This window comes from Echinops telfairi, unplaced genomic scaffold (assembly GCF_000313985.2).
Source record: "Echinops telfairi isolate 266 unplaced genomic scaffold, ASM31398v2 ScPeMD7_7467;HRSCAF=8505_0, whole genome shotgun sequence".
Taxonomy (NCBI): Eukaryota; Metazoa; Chordata; class Mammalia; order Afrosoricida; family Tenrecidae; genus Echinops; species Echinops telfairi.
Window position 1 is genome coordinate 10,328,915 of NW_022111367.1, and position 21,932 is coordinate 10,350,846.

The following is a 21,932-nucleotide window of genomic DNA, read 5'->3' on the forward strand; positions in this document are numbered from 1 at the left end:
GACCTAATGTCGGGGGTTTAAATGGAGAGAAAATGTTTTGAGAAATGATGTACAAATGCGCTTTTCACAATTGATGTGTGTATGGATTGGGATAACAGTTGTATGAGCCCCTAATAAAATGTTTAAAAAAAAATATAGCCATTGTGTGTTATACTTTATAACTTAGTCTTCTTTTAATTTTAGTGCTAGTAGTAACTATAGACTCTTTAAGTTGATATTTCTTTGGTCATCTTGGTTGCTTAATGCTCATTTTCTAGAACAGGAGTAGACAAAACTTTTTCTTTGAAAAAGAAGGGGCAGATAGTGAATACTTTGGGCTCTGCAAGCAATATGATCTTTGTTTAATCTACTGTGTAGTGTCCCGGCCTGCGGGACACACGAGCAGGGCCCTGGAGGGAAAGGCGAACCTGGATGGAAGAAAGACACGGAGACGTGGAGCAAGACAAATGCTGATCAAGCTCATTTATTTGGGCAAAGTTCGGGATATATATTTGCAGTAAAGAGGGACTGGGAGGTGCATATTTTAATAAGGCGGGCTGCATAACATCCAATCCAATATGTATATTATAATGAAGCACAAGAATGTTAACCAATCAGCTGCAGGTTAAAAGGGCATGCGATAGTTCTCAAAGACGTCCGCATGCAAATCAAGGTTCATCAGGCGTATTGCCAAGCCCATCGTATTCCTAATATGGTATGTCTGTAGTCCAATGAGTGCTCGGTATTTTTAACCAATGGGTGAAAAGGTCAGCTTTTACAACCGCCCGTGCTACAGAGCACGTAGCTTGGAACGCGGAGGTTGGGTTGGGCAGGAAATTAGGCAGGGCCAGTTCCCCCACACTACTGAACTTTACTTTTGCAGTATGAAAGTAGCTATGAAAGGTTGTTAGAATAGGACTAGGGGGTTGTCTCCCCAGTGCCTGCTTGGGCCACAACAGAGGGGTTGGAAAGAAATCGGGCATCCATTGCATACCCAAGGGCAGACTAAAACAGAGCATGGACACACTAAGTTCACCTAGCACTGCTGAAATATAAAACCTAGCCTCCACCTAGGACCATTACATCACCCAGTTGCAACTAAATGCAGATAAAATGCAACCAATAAGATCAGTCAATACCTTCAACCACGCCTGCCCAGCCAGAGGTGTTAAATACCCCGGCTGCTGGAAGGCCAGTTTCTTTTTTCTCTGGTCTTGCACAGGAGGTGTATGCTATAAGCATGCTATAAGCAGAAGACCTCCTGACTGACCCCTCACGACCTGCTTGGGGCCTGCATCCTCCTGGGCTCTTGGCCTCCTGGTCCAAGGGGATTCCCAAGTTCCGCATATGTGGGTTTCACACTCCTGATATTTTTTCCATGTTATAGTGAACCCCAGTGCCACTTCTGCGTGGCCTGGCAATCTTTCCAGAAATAGTGTGTACCCATTTGAGGCTGTAAAACCTGAAAATTTCCTTCATAAAAACTCAGTTGGATTACAAAAGTGCTTCTGTGGCATGAATTCTTTCAGCGCCTTAAATCAAGAACCGAGGTATAGCCCATTCCAGAAACCTAACAGCTAGAGTATAGCCTAGGGTATAGCTAGGGTATAGCCCATTCCAGAAACCTAACATTAGTATAGACTAATGAATATGGTTTTGCTCTAATGGAAATGTCTTTTAGTTTCATAAAATTTAATCTTGTGATGTGATTGTCCCTTGGACCCCCCTATCCCCTCCATCAAATTATTTTAAATCTATAAAACTATTCTTATTTTTTGCACCATACAAAATCAGGTGGCAGGCTAGATTTGGTCAATGAACTGTAGTTTGCCAACTCCTGCTCCATTGGGCTTTTCACAAGCAATTTCTTGCATGCTATTTGCTTTGCCCTTTATACTTAGAAGATAGTTTTATTAAATTTAACATTCTTGGCTCCTGTTCTCTTTCCTTGAATAACAAACATATGCATGGGTATTTTCTGTTAAAGTCTGATGATAAATTAATCTACTCCCATTTATAAATTACATACTTCACTTCCACATCCCCCAGGAATATAAAATAATGTATGAGGGGGTAACCCCAAAGAGCTGGAATTTTTTCAAAGCTATGTATTTATATATTTTTTACAAAACAACCTTATTGCCTTCAAAGTACTCTCCATTACACTTAATACACTTGTAAAATCTGAAATTCCATACTTGGAAACACTTTTCCAACTCATCTGTTTGGATGGCTGACAGTACCTTCCTCCCTTTTTCGTCACCGCTTCTATGCCATCAAATCGCTGCCCTTTCATGTTCCTATTCATTCATGGAAACAAAAAGAAGTCACACGGAGATAGGTCAGGTGAGTAAGAGCATGGGGCAAGAGAGACATGCTGTTTTTAGCCAAAAACTGGTGCACTAACATGGCTGCTTAAGTGGATGCATTGTTGTGGTAGCAAAACAGTCCTCCCCTCCCCCAAATCAGGTCTTTTTTGTCGCACACTGTTATGCAGTCTTTTCAGAACCTCTAAATAGAAAACTTGATTAGCAGCCTGACTATTAATTAACTCCAAATGAACTATCCCCCTCACATAAAAAAAAACAACCAAAGGAGCCTCATCTTGATCTTTGATTTCACTTGCTGAGCTTTTGTGTTGGGTGAGGTGACGATGGTGTCTTCCACTGGCTTGGTTGATGTTTGCTTGGGGTTGTAAGAATAGCACCGTGTCTCATCACCAGTAATGACCTTATAAAAAAGTCTAGGTCACATCAGAGCTGTTCTTTCAAAGCATGGCATGTTTCCACTCAATGCTCTTTTTGCTGGTCAATTAGAACCTGAGGCACAAATTTCATAGCAACCCTTCTCATTCTCAAATCTTCTGTTAAAATTCACTGAACTGAGCTCCAAGATAATCCAGATAACTTCCCCATCTCTTCAATGATCTGTTGTCAGTCTTCAAGCACAAGTGCATGAATTTTGTTGACATTTTTGCCCATTCTGGAAGTTGATGGTGTCCAGAATGAAATTTGTCATCAATCGACACTTCAATTTTTTTGAAATGAGAAAAAGCCTCATACACTTTAGTTTTTCCCAAAGCACTGTCCTGTGAGCTGTGTTCAACATAAAAAAAGATTCTCCGGCATTTTTCCTGAGCAGGAAACAAAATTTCCTTTACTGCATACTGTTCTCTTAAATCAGACATCACAAAAAACAAGGTTTGAGTGAAACTACTTATATGAAAAAAATTACTGAGCAGAGATAGCCTTCCCAGGCGATGCCACTGGGTGTACCAACTCAGCGAGCTGCTTGATGGTAGCCTAGCGAGAAAAATGCGCACTCCGAAAGCTCTGCCCAGCAGGGTTTTTGTAGTTTTTTTTTTTTGGTCACCCCCTCATATATGTCTTAGTCTTATTACAATGTGTTCAATAAAAATGTCCAATCATCAACAAAAAAAAGTAGTTTATTAAAACATTTGTCTGAGTAGTTACCCAGATTACTATTGTTTGTTTTCTTTTTTGTTGGATGAAACAGTCGTTCTTAAATATTTGATGTAAGCTTATTTTTTTTCCTTGTCAATTTTATATTGGGGGGCGGCAGTGGAATAAATGACCTCAATTTATATTGCAGAGAAAAATCTGTTTAATCATTGGTTCCAAGTTGTTTTGTTCCTATTAGAAGCTGGATTGTATAATCATAACCTATTTTTCTCATTTATGCTATTATGTTGGCTATGTGTGTGTGTATGTGTGTGTGTATTCAGATTGCTTGATTGCATCTGCATGGTATTAAAAACTAAAACTAAAATCAAAGGCAGTGCCATCGAGTCAATCCTGACTCATAGTGACCCTATAGGACAGGGCAGAACTGCTTCAGTGGGTTTCAGAGACTGTAGCTCTATGGGAGTAGAAAATCCCATCTCTGTGTGTATAGTGGCTTTTAAATAAGTGGTTATGGTGAGCTGCTTTTACCTTAGCAAGTAATATGAAAATGGAGTGGGTTGCCCTTTTGGGATAAAGAAAAATGAATACAACTATTGCTATGTTCTAAAGTAGTTTAGTTATCTTGTTGAAAACATAGATTATGTCGTTAAGTGAGGTGATGGCCTACTACCGTTTCCCCCTCATATAGCAGGTCTACTTTCATGTATTATACATTTATATAGTTTGACATAACATATATTTAGAAAACAAAGTTTTACTTTGAATAATTAGATAAAAACATTTGATGGAAAGGAACTTTATAAGCATTGGTTATGGCTGAAAGTGTTTCTTAGCTATAATTTTGTACTTCTGAAACTGGTAATTATAGGTATTTAGATCCTATATTATATAGGGATCCTATGGGCCTAGCTGTCTTATTAGTCTAGTATTCCTGTCTTATCAGAACCTTCTGGATAGGGAAGGAAAAACACAACAAAAACTAACAATCTTGACAATCTGCTTAGTGCTTTAGGTTATTAGTTCGTTTAGACTGAAGAGTCAAACTTGCCAGGTAGTTATTATTCTCATTTCACATGAACAAATGGAAGTTCATAGACTAAACTCAGAACGTGTACTTTCTCTTCTGTTTTGCTCTTGAGCAGGAAGGAAAGCATACATCCCGAGTTTAAAACAATTGGCTTTTTTCTTCCTTTATTTTTTCCCCCCACTCATATTCTTTTAATCCCTTCATAGTTGATGTCTTGAAAAATCTGTATCTCATTCTGGATTTGTCTCAAAACCTTAAGACCTCTGTTTCCGCTTTTGAATATCAGTCTTGACAGTCACACAGGCATTTCAACTTTGTTTGTGCAACATTCATCTTCTTTCATCCAAATATCTGCCCCTCATATCCTTCAGATATTCATTCTGTTGATTCACCGTTCTGCTTCTACTCATTGCTCTGGGTGGATTTAGTCCTCTGGGATAGAGTGGCCAGAAGGCAGTCCAAGTATCATATTGCTTGTTGAACTGCAGCCATCAGGAGTAGAGAGTATCTTTGCCCAGCAAAGGATTTTTATCAGGTAGTAATGTCAAAGGTAGAACAGAAGACATAAAAATGATATACAAATAGCGAATTTATTATTGTTTTGACCTTGACTAAAGGCTATGGGAGGATCTAAGTATACATCTTAATTTTTTTGTTGCCTAGAACGTAGGTCTGTTTGTATCTACTTTATATTTGACTTCAATTTTTACCTAATGACGTTATCCTTCCTCTCAAAAAATCCCTCTTTTCTTTCGATCTTGTTCCATACTCTGGCAAACAAGATAGTATTTTGTTCTGCTTCTAATTACTGTTTACTTAATTTGCATTTACTTGATTATAATAACTTTAACATGGCTTAGTGGACCTATTCCCAGTGAAGTAAACATAATGTGTGCATAACAATTTTTATTGAAACCATAAATCTAAATACCCACTGTATCCCTGAGGAAATAGCCTGGCAGCCATGTCTAACCCCACTTAGCTACACAAAGGACAAGGAAAATAGATACCAGCCAAAGGCCTATTGCCATAAGGTCAAACATGCCCCCGTCCTTTCTTACCCTGTTCTGATACTGACTGCAGCTCCCGCAACACTCTCCGTCTTTGTGGACTTCAATCATTTGATGCAATGACCAACAGAACTCAAAGACAATACTCTTATTATGGGGGGTTCGTAGGGAAGCTAACAGATAACCACAAGCCAGGATCAGAAAACATTAAAAGATGTGGTCTTTGCTCCACAGCAGCACCACCTCTTCTGAGCCAGCAGTCAAGTCTCTCTGATTCCCAGACTCAATCATGGGCTCCTTTGACCCCTGTGTCCATGGGTCAGGAAGCCTACCGCTGCTTTGCCTCACCACTTGGGCATGGTCTGAGCATTGCAGCCCCTCTAATGGCGTTAGAGTCTTCCACGCCGTGTAATCTCACTCAGTCAGTCATCTGGTGGGAATTACAGAGAAATGGACAGAAGAGCCATAGGTACTTTATTTTACTTCACCACAACTTGAAATTAATTTCTTGTACTCACAGGATATAAACTGATTAATATTTTAAAAAATGGATATAAACTTTCTATATTTTGTCTCCTTCTCTGAGGTGCTGGTCTATTCCTGTTCCCTTGAATTATTATTGACACCCTGTGGTTTTCATTCATGTTGTCTTTACATTTAGCTCAAATCCCTGGCACACAGTTGATACTCAGTAAGTATGAGTATTTGTGTTATACCCAGCACTGTGTTACAGTGTCAAGAATACAAAGATTTATGAGGTGTTTTAAATACAAACTCATTATATTGGGTGCAGGATATTAAACCATAAACATAGCATCAGAGAATTTGCTTTTCCAAAGGGTATAGATAATATCAAGCAAGAGTTCATGTCTTTCAGTTATTTTTCTTTGACCAGACTTTGTTTCATTTATCCCATGTCTCAGGAGAAGTAAAAAATTATCGGTACAAAGAGGCTTTGTGACGTCTCTGGCCGCGAGGGCAGGGGTTGGGCAGCTGAGCGTCGGCCCGCCCTCTTTCACCAAGGCCAAGGGGATGGAAACAACTGCCCCACGTGCCGGAAGCCAGCTGGAGGCGGCAAGGACACATTTACCAGAATCTCATCGCGCCGAGACCCTGTGGGTGTCCTCGCGAGGCGAGGTCTCCGAAATGGCTGGTTCCAGTCAAGGAAACATCCAGCCTCTGGACCTTGCAGAATTTGCTAAAAAGCAGCCCTGGTGGCGCAAGTTGTTCGGCCAAGAACCCGGGCCCGCTGCTGAAAAGTGCAGCGTGGCCACCCAGCTGCTCATAGGAGGCGTCACCGGATGGTGCACGGGTTTCATATTCCAGAAGGTTGGAAAGTTGGCGGCAACAGCTGTGGGCGGTGGATTTTTCCTCCTTCAGATCGCAAACCATACCGGTTACATCAAGATTGACTGGCAGCGGGTCGAAAAGGATATGAGGAAAGCCAAGGAACAGCTGAAAATTCGTAATAGCGACCAAATCTCCAGCGAAGTCCAGAGCAAAGCAGAGGAGGTGGTATCGTTTGTGAAGACGAATGTCCTTGTCACAGGGGGATTTTTTGGAGGCTTTCTGCTGGGCATGGCATCCTGAGGCGGACGACTTCTCATTCTTCAGCTGTGTTTTTCCAGGCAGGAGCTTCTACACTGTACCACAGGATATTGACTCTCTCCTCATCTTCCTCTCCCCCTGTGCCTTCCTCCTTGCACTGGCAGATAAGAATAGCACTCTGTCGGGACAGGTTAACTTGGTACTGACCTGGCTTGAACTTGCCGATGATGGAAGACACAACAGACATTAGCTTCTCTTCTCAGCACTCTCCCTACATGGCTAGTCCGTACGTCAGCAAGAACGTGCCTCTCCCTGTCATAAACTGCAAGCTGGCCCACCCAGAAGGATGAATGGGTACTCACACGTTGCTCCAAAATTGTTGGTGTGAAAAAGAAATAGCACATAGACATCTTGTACTTACATCCGGCACAGAAAAGACCTGAATACATTTGCCTTCAAGCATCAAATACTCTGCTATCTTGTTGTCTACTTCTTTTATTGGTTTTAAACGATAGAACAAGAACGGTTTATACCTGTTACTATTATCCTGATGTAAATAATCGCATAAACATTTATAAATTAAAAACTCTTGACTATAGAATGAACCTATGGAGGTATGAAGGTATTTGGTAGGAAGGTCTTTGAGAAACTGGTCCGTACCATGGACTGACCCAATTTAGGTAATCGCGTGAGTGGGCCAGGAGATTGAACTCCACGACTGATCAAAAGTGCTATGTGGATGGTAAATGAGTGACTAAGTGGGGCTTGAAAGAAGTACTCAGCTTTATATTTAATTAAAATTTAAGCTTTCAAATTTGAAATACTCTTCCCCTTTTGCCAGAACACTATGAGGTAGCCGTAGCTCCTAGCTACAGTACCAGTTCTAGTATTTCCTTATTTAGTCAGTAGGACATTTGTAAATTTGAACCATAGCTTTTGCAGAAGTGAGATTTTATGGCATTCAGAATTGAAAAGGATGTGATCGGCTATCTCCCAATGGTCCCAACGCTTAGCATTTTTTTTCCAGAAATAAAATCATGCTATCTTAAAATATATGTATATACACACATATAGTTACAAAATTATAAAAACCATTTTATTAAACAAAATACCAAAATATGAAGCTTTTAATATGTCCTCCATCCAGGTCTATATATTTCTGATGGTGGCATTTCTGTCTGTCTAACCCTTTCTTGACTAATTCTTTGCTCTTTGATTTCTACCACATCAAAATGGCAATCTTGATACCCCCATAGGACTCAAATTGTGTTCCTTTAAAATGTTTTGTGAGCTTTGGAAAAAGAAGTCTGTGGGGACTGGCTCGGCAGTGGGGTGGATGGGGTGAGGGTTCCCAGTCACAGTCTTGAAGGACAGCCCTTGCCTACTAGAAGAATGAGTAGTTACGTTAATTGTGATTGAAACACATTTCTCCGTAGAACTTTCTTGGCAATTTTCTCACCCGTGCAACTTTGGATGTTCTTAAAATTTCTTTCTACTAAGTGATTATTTTGTGGCCTTCATGAAAAGCTACTAAGATGATCCCTTTGGAATTTTCCCCTCCCTCCACAAAAAAAAATTCCTTTTAACCTTCTGAGCTGACCCCTGGGCCTTGAATTGAACTGGGCCAACAGATCTTAAAGGCTTGCTTTTAAGTTGGTTTTGCTATATAAATAATAAATACATGTATGTATTTTTCTTTTTATAAAATTTGACTTTCTATAAAGCTCTCTAATTTTTTTGTAGTCGTTGTAAATTTCAACTTGTATTTTTTCACAGGCAGCAGAAGATGTCGTTTTCATTGGACCCGACACGCATGCTATTCAAGCCATGGGGGACAAGATTGAGAGCAAATTACTAGCCAAGAAAGCAAAGGTCAACACGATCCCTGGCTTTGACGGGGTCGTCAAGGTGAGGAACTAGTTTACTATGCTCTTTATTGTATGCGACTTCAAGTCAAAAATTTTGTCAAAAGTATATGGTCAAATGTAATTATGTCCTTATTTTTAGATATATGTATGTGTAAAAACAGCAATGTTGCTTACACTTGTGTTATTTTAAATGGTATACATAAGTTTAAAGATAAATGAAAGCCTTTTTTAGCATTTTATTTAATGGACCAATATTGACTCATATTTTCATAGTCAAAAACATAGTGTTTTAAAAATGTGCTCTCAAATCTTTCTTTTAAAGCTTGTAAATTTATGGAATGTTCTAAAGATTATGATGTTCTCTGTGCATCTTTCATTAAGCCTCTCTGTATATATAATTGTAAAGTACAGTCATATTTCAGGTGGAAAGTAACCATCCACCATGACTGGGTGGGTCCAAATAACAAATCCTTAATGAGCAAGTGAATTCTCTAGCATGAGAATTCTGAGGAATAAAGAACTTCAGGTTTGTGATCCTGCCCATCTAGGAAACGTATTTGTTTTTCACGTGAGAGGAAAATCCCTAGGTAAGCATTTAACTTTGTAATTTGACTTGGAATATAAAAACTATTCATTTCAGTGTTTCTTATTGTCAACTGTTGTCAGTTTGAATTGGACAGTTAATTCTTCATTGTGCAGGATTATTTTATGCACTGTAGAATAGTTAGTGACTTGGGCCCCTGTTTAGTAAATATCTTCCACTTTTTTGGGCAGAGTCTATATTATTCTTTATCTTTATTCACACCATTTTTTTCTTCTCCTCGTTTGTTACTAGTTGTTACTCTAAAGCCAACTCCTTTGTTCTGGATGTATCTTACTGTTGTATTTTTCCTCTCGATCTTAAAAGTCTTTATTTTTTTAAAACTCCTTTCAGTCATCATTATCTATCAGAGATGCTCAGGAAATCAAAAGGTGTACTGCTCTTTGTGCTAGATGAGGAAGCTGTGGTGGTAAACACGGGAGGCATGGTCCTTGCCATGTTGGTGCTTACACATTTAGTGCAGAAGAGAAGACATCTATGTCTCTCCCATCAATAAAGACATGTAGCCCCTCACCACCGTTGCATTTCTAGTTGCCACTGCATTTCTCCCTTTCTTCAGAAAAACATCGTAGAAAAATTGTTCCCCTTACTTTCATACCTTCCCCTAAACCTTTCATCTCTGCAGTCCAGTTTCTGTTTTCTTTTTCTCATAAAAGTTCATTGTTTAACTTTTATGTGTTTCTGAGGAGATTCAAAACACCATGGCTTGGGTCAAGCGTACCTTAGTCCTCAAAGTGACATCCTTGTCCCTTAAGGTTTCTATCTAATCTTTTGAGTTACTATTGTCAATTTTAGGAGCTCTGGTAGTGTACTGGGCTATGCATTGAGCTGCTAACCACAAGGTCAGTGTTTCAAACCTACCATCTAGCCGCTCCATGAGAGAATGAGGAGACTATTCCTGTAAAGATATAAAGTCTTGGAAACCCAAAGGGGCAGTTTTACTCTGTCCAGAGGGTCGCTATGAGCCGGACTCTACACAATGGCAGTGAGATTGGTTTTGGTTATTGTCAATTCTATTCCATATAGATTGTTCTTTAAAGAGGCAGACCTTTTGTACTAAATTAACCTACACTTTGTTTGGTTTGAAGATGACTTTAGGGGATTTTCGGTTTACGGTTTAAAGATGAACTCAGGCTATAGTTTCAAGAGTTTATCCAGCCCTCATAACTCCAGAAAATTTGGAGTCCATGAGAATGTGAAATTCTGTATATATTCCTTCCTTTTTATCTGGATTCTTCTTTAGAATCTTTGATCAAAATGATCAGAAAAGGTAGCTGGGCACCATCCAGTTCTCTTAGTCTCACAGCAAAGGAAATCGGTACTCATGGAGCAACTAGCCCCACATTCATCCCCACTCGTAGTCCTGATTCCTCCTCTTCCTCTGTTGCTCTAGGCCAGTGCTTCTCAACGTTCCTCATGCCGCGCGACCCTGTAGTACAGTTCCTCATATTGTGGTGACTCCCAGCCATAAAATTATTTTCATTGCTACTTCATCACTGTCCTTTTGCTACTGTTATGAATTGGGCCGCCCCTGTGAAAGGGATGCTTGACCCACAAAGGGGTCGCGGCCCCCAGGTTGAGAACCGCTGCTCTAGGCAAACAGAGACCAATGGTCATGTCTGGCATGGCCGCTTGCAAGGCGTGAACACTGGACTGAGCAGGAGAGTCTTATTGGTTATTTTGTAAGAAGGCATGTTCTTTGGTTCAAGGTATAAAGCCATCATTTAAAGAATTTGTTTACTCCGAGGGAGAGCTTGCATAAAAATTACAGAAATTTAGTTTAAGTTATAGCACTTGTATCAGTGAACAAAGTTACCTGTTGTCTATTAATGACCAGTGAAATTTCTCTATGGCAGTGGTTCCCAACCTGTGGGTTGCGACCCCTTTGGGGGTCGAACGACCTTTTCACAGGGGTCACCTAAGACATTACGATTTACATTATGATTCATAACACTAGCAAAATTACAGTTATGAAGTAGCAACGAAAATAATTTTATGGTTGGGGGTGGGTCACCACACCATGAGGAACTGTATTAAAGGGTTGCGGCATTAGGAAAGTCGAGAACCACTGCTTTATGGGTTTAAAATGTAAAATGGGAAAATGGTTGCTTGATCTGTCATTGCAACATTGCCCTCTGTGTTCTGTTTTCTCCATTTTCTTGGCTCATACAAGCACTGTGTTTTTATCCATTGTTCTATAGGCTCATGGGTGTCATTGCTAAAAGACTCTCACAAGGGTGGAAACATTTCTTTTTATCTGTAAGGTCCTGAGTTTATTCTGGGCATTTTTCTGCTGGGTTTCAAGTTTTTTCCAAAATGTGTAGTATGAGGTTGGAGATATGACAATGTGGCTATTTTTTATCCGGTCTTTACTTTTTTATTTTTCAACTATTTATTGAAATTAGTTAAAATTTCAATTTCTGCCTCAAGGCTGCTCACAAAAGATGAGGCGAGAGCTGAACCCTCTCCCACGTAGGACCTACTTCTGAGTGCCTTCCAAAGATATACAAGAGCCTATTTCTGAACTTTTTGGCAGATTCATTCTTTCTTTGCTAGCACAACTGGGACTCCATTTACAGACTATTTTTATAGAGACTGATTTTGTGATAACCTACAAAAGACCTTGTTCATTATTTATAGTTATTCTAAACCTTTTCCTTCTTCCTGTGATTTGGGGTCTCAAGTTACCTTTAGGATCTTTCTTTTTCCCCTTTTCATCCAATAATTTCTATCCAAAGGTTCTTCTTTTTTTTTTTAATCCAATGGTTCTTATTAATACTATGAACCAATTGATGTAAATTTTAGACCCTGGGTTATGTATTCCTAGAATATTCTCACTTTTTCTGTAAATTCCTGTTAATCTTAAAGAGGTTTTAGATAGTCTTTGATAACTGCCCCAGGTTCAGAATGAAACCAGAGTTTTAATCCAGCCATATGGCTGCCATTGGGTCAGCCCCAACTTGTGGTCACACATGTGTTACAGAGTAGAACTCTGCTTCATATCCTTTTCTTAGTAGTTTGTATCAGGGCAGATCACCAGGCCTTTTCCTGTATAGAATCTCTGCGATCAGTGCATTTGTAACTATTGGAGCCCTGGTGGCTTAGTGATTACACATTGGGCTACTAACTATAAGCTCAGCAGTTTGAAACCACCAGCTACTCTGAGGGGGAAAGATGAGACTTTCTACTCTAGTAAAGAGTTAGTTTCAGAACCCCCCCTGAGGAACTTCTACACTGTCCTATAGGGTCATTGAGTTGAGTTGTTGAGACAACTGGCTCCTCTAATTTCTTGTAGTGCAGATCACTTTCTAATAAAGAAGTCTGCTGCAGCCAATTTGCCTTCCCTATGAACTTTGTCATACAGAATTAGAATAAAGTGTCGAGAGCATTTTGTTAATCATAGGCAAAGTTTTCTATAACAATAAGGTTTTTTTTCTTAATTAAAAGATCATTTTATTGGGGGCTCTTACAACTCATAACAATACATACATCAATTGTATCAAGCGTATTTGTACATATGTTTCCATCATTCTTTTCTAGGCATTTACTTTCTATTTTTTTTTAGAATTCAAATTTTCTTTTATATTAACTTTTTACAAATTAAATAAAGGAAACTGTAACTGGGAATCTTGCCAGTTACATACACTTAAAATGGTATGTATGTACATTTAAAACATTTATATTGGGGGCTCGTACAACTCTTATCACAATCCATACATACATCAATTGTATAAAGCACATTTGTACATTCATTGCCCTCATCATTCTCAAAAAATTTGCTCTCCACTTAAGCTCCTGGCATCAGCTCCTTATTTTTCCCCTCCATCCCCACTCCCCCTTCCCTCATGAACCTGTACAGTGTGGTTCTCAAATAAACATTTAAAGAGGATTCTTAAGGAATATTTCTCAGTTTAAAAACTAGTTTTATTTCTAATATACTTTAATTCTGAGATTTATAAGAAGTTAGGCATATGCAAGGGAGTTTCAAAAAGTTCATGGGAAAATGGATTTAAAAGATAGTGGAATTTTTTTCACGAACTTTTTCATATTCCCTTGTGTAAATATACATATTTATATTTAATTATGGCCATTTAGAGTTCTTGTGTAATAACTCCATATCCAAGTCAAATTATTTTAAACTCACTGTCACTGAGTTGATTCACTCATGGAGACCTTATAGGACAGTATAGAATTGCCCAAGACAGTAAATGTTTATGAGTCCAGAAAACCTCATGTTTCTCCCAAGTTGCATCTGGCGGTTTCAAACTGCTGATCTTGCAGTTAGCAACCCCGGGCATGATCCATTATGCCACCAGGCTCCTATTAGAAATATAAAACTTTTCAAATTTTGATGTTTAGATTTTGGGGGCAGATTACCTTGAGAAGGTATCTATACAGATAGACATTTACTGATAACAAATAGATAATGTAAATGCTTGAAACATTCTTAGAATTTTAGCAACTTAGTTAACAATAGTTTTGCATGAGAAGAATGCATGTCCTAATAATAACTATGAGTACAAGAATGAAGAATATGTTCTAAATCCGATTGTGGTGATGATTGTACAACTCTTCTTGATGTGATTGAACAATTGAAGAGAAGATGATAATTTTATAAGGTTCTTTAAAATTAGTCTGTAGTATTTTAAGATTTTTTTTTTTTCTGGGCAACGGAATTTATTATGCTCTTTTTTTCCCTTGGCATAATTTTTACTATAAGCTTGAGTAAATTAATGTGGTTTCAATTTGTTATATTTCTCATTAAAACTTTTGTTCTTTTCCCACATGAATATTTAGAATATTGTGTGAAACTATTTTACCATGCCCTTAAGACACATTATGGGCAATACTTAAGTAGTCTTCTGGGATGGTATTCCTTATGGCTTGTAATTCGGTACTTGAATCATCTTTTTCATTGCTGAGAAATGAAGGCTTTTAAAAGTATATTTTTAATTAGCTACCTAGTATCATGTATTTACCTTACAAAGTTCACTCTTTAAAAAAACAAAACAAAAAAAACAAAGTTTAGTCTTTTTCAACATCTTGTCAGCTTACTTTGTGGTAGTTGGTAGCAGAATGAGGAGTATGAGGCTCAAGAGTTGAAATACAGCATTTGGAATCCCAGCTCATTTGATTAGCAAATAATAAGTGCTTACTATTTGCCTGAAGGAGCCATGGTGGTGCTATCAGGAAGGGTTGGATTGCTAACCACGAGATCAATAGTTCAAACTCCCCTGCTCTGAGGGAGAAAGAACAAGGCTTTCTCCTACCAAAGCATGATAGTCTTGGAAATGCAAAGAGGAGTTCTATCCTGTCCTAACAGGGTCTCCTGGAGACAGAGTGGACTTGATGGCAGTCACTTGACAATCTCGGAGACTCTACATAAGTTAGCTTTTAGTCATCGGTAGCTTGAGGACAGTGGGTTTGGTTTTTTGGTTTTACTCTTTGCCCTGCAGAGACCTAGATGAAATCATTTGGGTTGGAACAAAGTGGGTGGTGTGAAGACAGATGGCCAAGTGTAAGCTATAGGATTATGTGATTATGTCTGGTGTGAAGTCTGGGGAGGAATCACCAGTGATTGTATTCCTGCATCTGGTTGAAATGCCCTGTCAGTATACCAGTTTTGGTGGAAACCCATTTAATTTCTCTGGATTCGTAGTGTTTTTTGAAGGAAATAATAAAAACACTGTATGGTAATATATTTATATGAGCTTTGAAAATGCATGCAGTGTGGGTTTAAAGGAGTAATTGTTTTATTACCTAATTAACCAACGTGGTTTTTTTTAAAAGACACTATTGCTTTGGCAGAAAAGGGCAGATCTTTTTGAAAACTAGTGACAAGCGAATCCACACACATGGAAAAACTTCAAAACAACTTGTGTCCTAGTAATTTAAAGTACAGGATTGAACATTACATATTGTTGACCCTGATGAAACAAAAATAAGGAGCCTGGGTGGCAATGGTTGAGCACTTACTTGGCTACTATACACAAGGTTAGAGGTGTGAATTCACCCAGTGATTCCGCGGGGAATGATCTAGTGATCTCCTATAAAGATTGCTAGCTGTTGTTTTGTAGGTTCCAAGTCATAGTATCTCTATGGACAGCAAAATGAAACACTGCCCAGCCCTGCACCATTTTAACAATTATAACTGACCCCATGATTGGAGCCACTGTGTTGATCAGTTGGTCTTGTTGAGGGTAGTCTTCCTTTTTGCTGACACTCCTCTTTACCACGCCTGACAGCCTTATCCAGAGACTGGTCTTTTCTGATGACATGTTCAGAGTATGTGAGATGAAGTCTCACCCCTTCTTCTCTAAGAGCACCCTGGCTGTATTTCTTCAAAGACAGATTTGTTCATTTTTCTGGCAGTCCATGGTGCTCTCGGTATTCTTTACTATGACTCAAGGGCTTCAGTCCTCCTGTAATCTTTCTTAGTCATTGCCCAACTTTTGAATGCACACGAGGTAACTGAAAATAGTATGCTTGCACCTTGTTTCTCAAAGTGACTTTTTAAAAATTTTATTTTTAAAGCAACGTAAGCCTTTGTGCAGCAGATTTGTCCAGTGCAAAACATCGTTGGATTCTTGACTGCTGCTTCCTTGGGCGTTCATTGATTGTGGATCCAAGTAAAATGAAATCCTTGGCAACATCAATATTTTCTCCGTTTGTCATGATGTTGCTTACTGGTTCAATTGTGATGGGCTAGAAAAACCTATAGGGCAGTTTCTTATCTGTCACATGAGTCCACTACACTTCACCACAAACCAAACCAAACAAGAAGTTGACTTTCTGGATAATATCTTAGAGGTATTAGTTAATTTAAGAGCCAGTCTTGTTTACTATGCAGATTTTATAATCATATGAAAGTATACAAACTTTCAGAAATACATGAAACTATATTAAAACATAAAGATTATCCTGCTTGACATTGAATCAACTGGTAAGCCCTATGAGCTGAAACTCATTTCTGGGGCCCAGAATTATTTAGTCTTGCTTAGTTTTATGTAGTATTGCTGGATAATTCGAGGGTGATTTTTATGTACATATATAGAAGGGCTGAATTTGTGAAAGACATGTTTACATATATACACGCACACATATGTAATGAGGCTTCAAAAAGTTCATGGAAATGTCCCGCTTTTAAGGCAAACTTTGACTTGAGCTTTTTGAATCACCTTCATTGCATACATTATTGGTGAATTCTCTGAATTACCCATTAAAACTTGCCTAGTAAGTCTTTTAAAGAAATTTCTTAGAAGTTTATTTTCTTTCAGAATATCTATATTCCAAATGTACTTTTAGATGTTTAAATGAAAAGAAATGTTAAAAGTGTGCTCATAGGCTTATTATCTGCAAGTGTCCATCAGTCAGCTCTCTTCCTGTGTTTCCTTCAAGAGGTTCTAATTGTCCGCATTTGGCAGGTTTCGCACTTCCTGACCGAGAGGCTATTAAGGGGAAGTATTCTCGATTAACTGTCAGTGGCTTGAACAAAGAACCTTCCAACTGAATGTGTGGAAACCACTAACATTCTTAAATGGCTCTTTTCATGGATTTTTATCCCTTTAAGCTAAAATGTGGAGAATGCAGGGTTAGTGAAAACAGCAAGGTGTAATAAAACAGTAAACCTTGATTTTGGGGGTGAGGGTAGGAGGTACAGATTTATCTCTGCCTTGAAAACAATTGTTATTTGGAAAATCTCATTAGCAGATGTGACTGCTTGGAGTTAAAAAAGACTTAAAACTGATGTTGCTTTCAGGACTGCTTTGAACTTAACAAGCACCTATTTGTGGAGCAGACTGGCTAATGAAAGGAAATTAAATTTTTCTGACAACTTCCCCTGCCAACCTCCTTATACAGGGGATGTTATTAGGTACTGAAGACTTTTAAGGAAGATTTTTTTCTTTAAAAGACATAAATGAACCCGATATAAATATCCCCCACCCCCACCCATTCTAAGGGTGTGTGTGTGGGGTTGGGGGAGGTGGGGTTGGGGTGCCACGGTTGGCATTTTCTACATTTAGAATGTGTTACCTTAAAAAACCCCAGGCTTAGAAAGTGGTTTGGATTTAGCATCTTTCAACTTCCTCTTTATTTTTTCCCCCCTCTTTATTCTTATATGGACAAATGCTTTATAAGTGTTCTCTGTTGGGTGTGTGAGGTGGGAGTTAATGGTCAATGAAATGGCCTAGATTCAAGCTAAGTTTTTGTCCTTTTAGCTTCTTAGAGGTACACGTTGCATTTGGTGACATTTAGCAATAACTAACCCTTATCTTTTACTGTATTGGAAGGGAATTTCCTTCCTTGGCTTTTTAAGTATTTCAGTTCTCTGGTTGGTGTATAGGTTTTGAGTTTTTAATTTTTGTTAAAAGTCATAACTGGCAAAGATAAGATTAATACGGGGGGGTGGGGGGGAGGGATTTAAAAAATCTATTCCCCCCTCCCCCAATAACAGATAATTAATTCTTCTTATAGGTACTGGAATTTCCTTTTTTATTTCTGGAAAAACATGTTCAGTTTTTGCCAAACAATAGAGAATCAACTCCCCCTGCTGACAGAATCTAGGAAAACATGACATAAATATCAGACACAGAAACAAGCTGGCTGTGGACAAGCTTTAATGGTCTGATTTATGATTCAGTATTGATTGGAAACTTTTAAATTCTGCCATTAAATTCTGCAACTGCACCAAATCATTTGGCAATTCTGGTAGTGCTTCCTGCCAGCTCATTTCAAACTGCTTTGAGTTTCTTAATATAATAATGATGAGGTAGAATTTACATTCCACTTATGGTATTAATTTTACATTTCTCTGAATGAAAAGGGTTAGAAGGTTGTAAAATTGAACATTAAATGAATCAGAGGAGACAGTAGTGCAATATATGACTGCCCTGAAGACATTGTGCAATGGCTGATGGGATTAATGTTGAGTCTCATTTCCTGCTTTTACAGGATGCAGATGAAGCTGTCAGAATTGCAAGGGAAATTGGTAAGTTCTTAAATTAACTTTGGTGATGATCCTATGCTTTTCAGTAGATAGGTTGGACTAAACATATATGAAGTAATTTCTGTAGAGCAAATAATATTTTAATGGCTTTAGGTTTCTGATTACTTGTCTTTCTAGATGAATTTATCAGCTGAATTACCATATTCTATTATTAAAGTGGACTTTAAAGGATAGTTTGACCTTAAAGCTTTTTTGTAAGGTGAAATCACTAGCTGATTACAAATGCTTGTATGCAATGTAAATTTATATGTGCATAGTTAAATTTAGTTTGAGTTAAGATCATATGTGATTAAAATGAAGATATACTTAACAAGTCTGTTCCAGTGTTTACCTTTCCTAAGACCTTAAATGTCAATTTAATAATCTTGCTGGGAAAGAGGAAGTAGGATGTGAAAAGCTAGGACCAAATATTCTAAATTCCAGGAGCCCTGGGAGTGTTCTTGGGTAAGTGTTGGACTACCGACCACCAGGTGGGTGGTTCAGAACCACCAGCCGCTTGGAGATGGATGAAGATATCCGCTTCTAGAAACCTCGATAAGGCTGTTGAGTGTGAATCAATCCAGTGGCAGTGGTATATTAAATTGGAGGAAAAAGGCAAAATGAAGGACATGTTAACAACCCTTTAACTTTGCTATATTAAGTATAATCGTACTTGGATTGTGCTTCTCAACTTTTAATAAAAAAATTATACTCACGATGATTGTATTTTCAGTAGTCAAGAAAATGCATAAAAACATACTATTAAGGATTAATATTGTTATGAAATGATTTTTTATTAATCAAATCTATGTCTGTCTGTATTTGACAAATATTTGTAGATAAATGAGCAATAGTAGAAACTGCTTGGTAATCAGTGATTCACAGCATCTTCTTAGCATTCCAATAGTCTTTAGTCCAAACTTTACAGCATATCACATTAACATTTCCATAGCCCTGTTTTCTCATCAGGGTTGATTATCTAAAATTACTTTATACATTTGGACACATTTGATTTGGCAAATTGTACATAGTTGTCATATGAAAGTGACCATTTGTATCAACAAATATGTTCTTTGCAAATGACACAGGCTGCTTAGCAGTTCTTTCGAGTGAGCGACTTGAAAAAGCATTTTGGGTTGTTGCATCCCTGTTTCTAGTTATGTCTGATTAAATTATTTGGACCATCTTATTGTGTGCGGGTGTGTGTGTGTGTGTGTGTGTGTGTGTGTTGGTGTTGTGAAAAAATTTCTTATTGATCTACCAAAAAATCCCAAACCCATTCCTGTCAAGTTGATATTGACTCTCAGCAGCCCTATAGGACAATATAGAACTCCCGTGGGTTTTCAAAAGTAAATCTTTACAGGTGTAGAAAGTCTCATCTTTCCCCGGGTCTAGGAAGTTCTCAGTGCTGGGACTCTGGATTCAAAGGGCAAGTTCCATTCCCATCTCTTTCTTGGTGGTAGTCAGGTTCTCCATCTCTCTGCTCAATTCTCTCTTCTTTTATCCTATGTAAGGTAATGAGTGATACAAGCCACACCTTGGGGAAACTCCTTTTACATGGGGTCAGGACTGTGCCTTATTCATCCCACCCCACTCCCCTTACAACTGATTGGCTAGTCACTTCATATATCATATATCATATCATATCATATCATGGGAGGTGATTACATCATTACTTAACTGCCAAACCACTGAAAAATCTCTACCTAGCCACATTGACATATATGTTGGGTGGCACAATTCAATCTCAGACAGGGAGGGTTAAAAAAAAAAGACAGGGAGTGTTTTCTAAAATATTTGTTCCTTTATCATATACCTTCAACTTTCACGATTTTGCTAATCCCAGTTGCCATCAAGTGAGTTCCAACTCAAAGAGACCCTGAATAAGGTTTCCAAGGCTGTATTATTCCTCCAATTCCATTTGGAGGAATCTAGCATTTCCCTTATGGGAAATGCTTTCTCCTGAGGCATGCTAGGTAGTTTTGAACCCTTGACCTTTTGTTAGCAGTGCAATGTTTACCCAACGGCACCACCAGGGTTAATAACATAAGATATTCATTGTCTGATTTTCAGAACTAGCAAGATTATCCAGTGGAACCCCGTTATCTCAGTCTATTGACAACCCAATCGTGTTGTATTTTTGGGTGCCATCGAGTTGATTCTGACTCATAACAACCCTGCATACAACAAAAGGACACACTACCTGGTCCTGCACCAGCCCACAGTTGTTCTTGTGGAGCCATTGTTACAGCCCCCGTAGTAGTCCAGGTGGTCCTGGGGGCGGTCAAAATGGGACAAGGCTCTGTTCCTCTGCACCTAGGGTGTGTAGGCTTGATTGCCCATGGAACTGCCGTATGTCAGTGCTGACTCTGAGGCAGCTAGCAAGAACAGCAACCTACAGTACATAAAAAGGACATCATTTGGAGGAATTTAGAGAAATAAAAAAGGGATTAGAGAATATAGAATTATATGGGTATGATATATTTTTAATGATGCTTTCATGTCTAGCATTTCCTTTATGTAAAAAGTCCTGGGCCAGATTGCTTTACTTGCTTTCATGTCTTCCCTCTACCTTTTAGGATTCTGTAATCCTTGTAATAATAACCTGTAAATCATGTGATCCGTAGACTGGTTTTCATTGTTTTGCTTTAATGCTGTACTTACTCCTTTTTCTGTTTTTCATCACTGAAGTTGCCCTCTTTCCTTTGTATCTGGACTCATTCTTTATAACTGTGCTCTTTCCTATCTTTCTTCAATTCTTACCCAATCACTCCCTCTCATTTGTGGAATAAGTAATTGCAGTCATGGCTGTTAAGTTAGAAGAATGCTAGTGTTCCTCTTGTACTGAAAGTAAGGAAAGCCATAAATTTTAGGTTAAGTAGACTTAATAAAGATTCAGGGTCATCAACGTTCACAAACTTTCTGGTATTCCCCAGAAAATCTCTTTAAAATAACAGTAGAAGCTTCCCATAAAATATATTTCTCCCCTCCCTTCTAAAAGAAATAAAGTTACATAATAATAAAGTATTTTTTTGCATTGTTTGATGATTCATCAGTTTTACTTTTCTTCATTTTAAAATAAATAATTTATTGATCAATAAACAAACGACACCATAACTTAAACAGCCCTGTATAAACTGCTCTGAGAGTTGACCCACAGGGTAGTGATCTCCTGGGGCAGATAGATGTTCCTACTCCCAAACAACTGGATCACAGTAAAACCTCTGAACCTACCGATGCAGTGCTAAGTTGAGGATTGTGCATGTGTCATATTGACCGGTAGAATTCTCTCTCTGGCGTTGTCTTTTCTGTGTTGCGTGGTCAAAGTAAAAGTGAACATGTTTTAAGTGGTTGCTTCTCCGTCTGTTCTCAAATATCTGTCTACTTCTCTCTTTTTTTCTTTTTTCTGTCGACTTCTCTTTTGGAAATGGAAATCAGTGCTGCCAAGGGAGAGCCTTGTGTTGAGCTTGGAGGAATTAGGTTCTTGG

At 38.5% G+C, this 21,932-nt stretch overlaps 2 protein-coding genes across 2 annotated transcripts in view; both read left to right on the forward strand.

Moving 5' to 3' along the window:
- PCCA (propionyl-CoA carboxylase subunit alpha) overlaps positions 1–21,932 on the forward strand; it is a 427,069-nt gene that overhangs the window by 107,925 nt on the left and 297,212 nt on the right. The window contains exons 7-8 of the mRNA XM_004704279.2: positions 8,766–8,897; positions 18,411–18,447. Of these exons, the coding sequence (XP_004704336.1) occupies positions 8,766–8,897; positions 18,411–18,447 (169 nt within the window). The remainder of the gene's footprint in view (positions 1–8,765; positions 8,898–18,410; positions 18,448–21,932) is intronic.
- On the forward strand, positions 6,474–7,425 carry LOC101659110 (FUN14 domain-containing protein 2-like). The gene has a single exon (XM_045283755.1). The coding sequence runs from the start codon at positions 6,474–6,476 to the stop codon at positions 7,029–7,031; it is 558 nt and encodes a 185-aa protein (XP_045139690.1). The 3' UTR covers positions 7,032–7,425.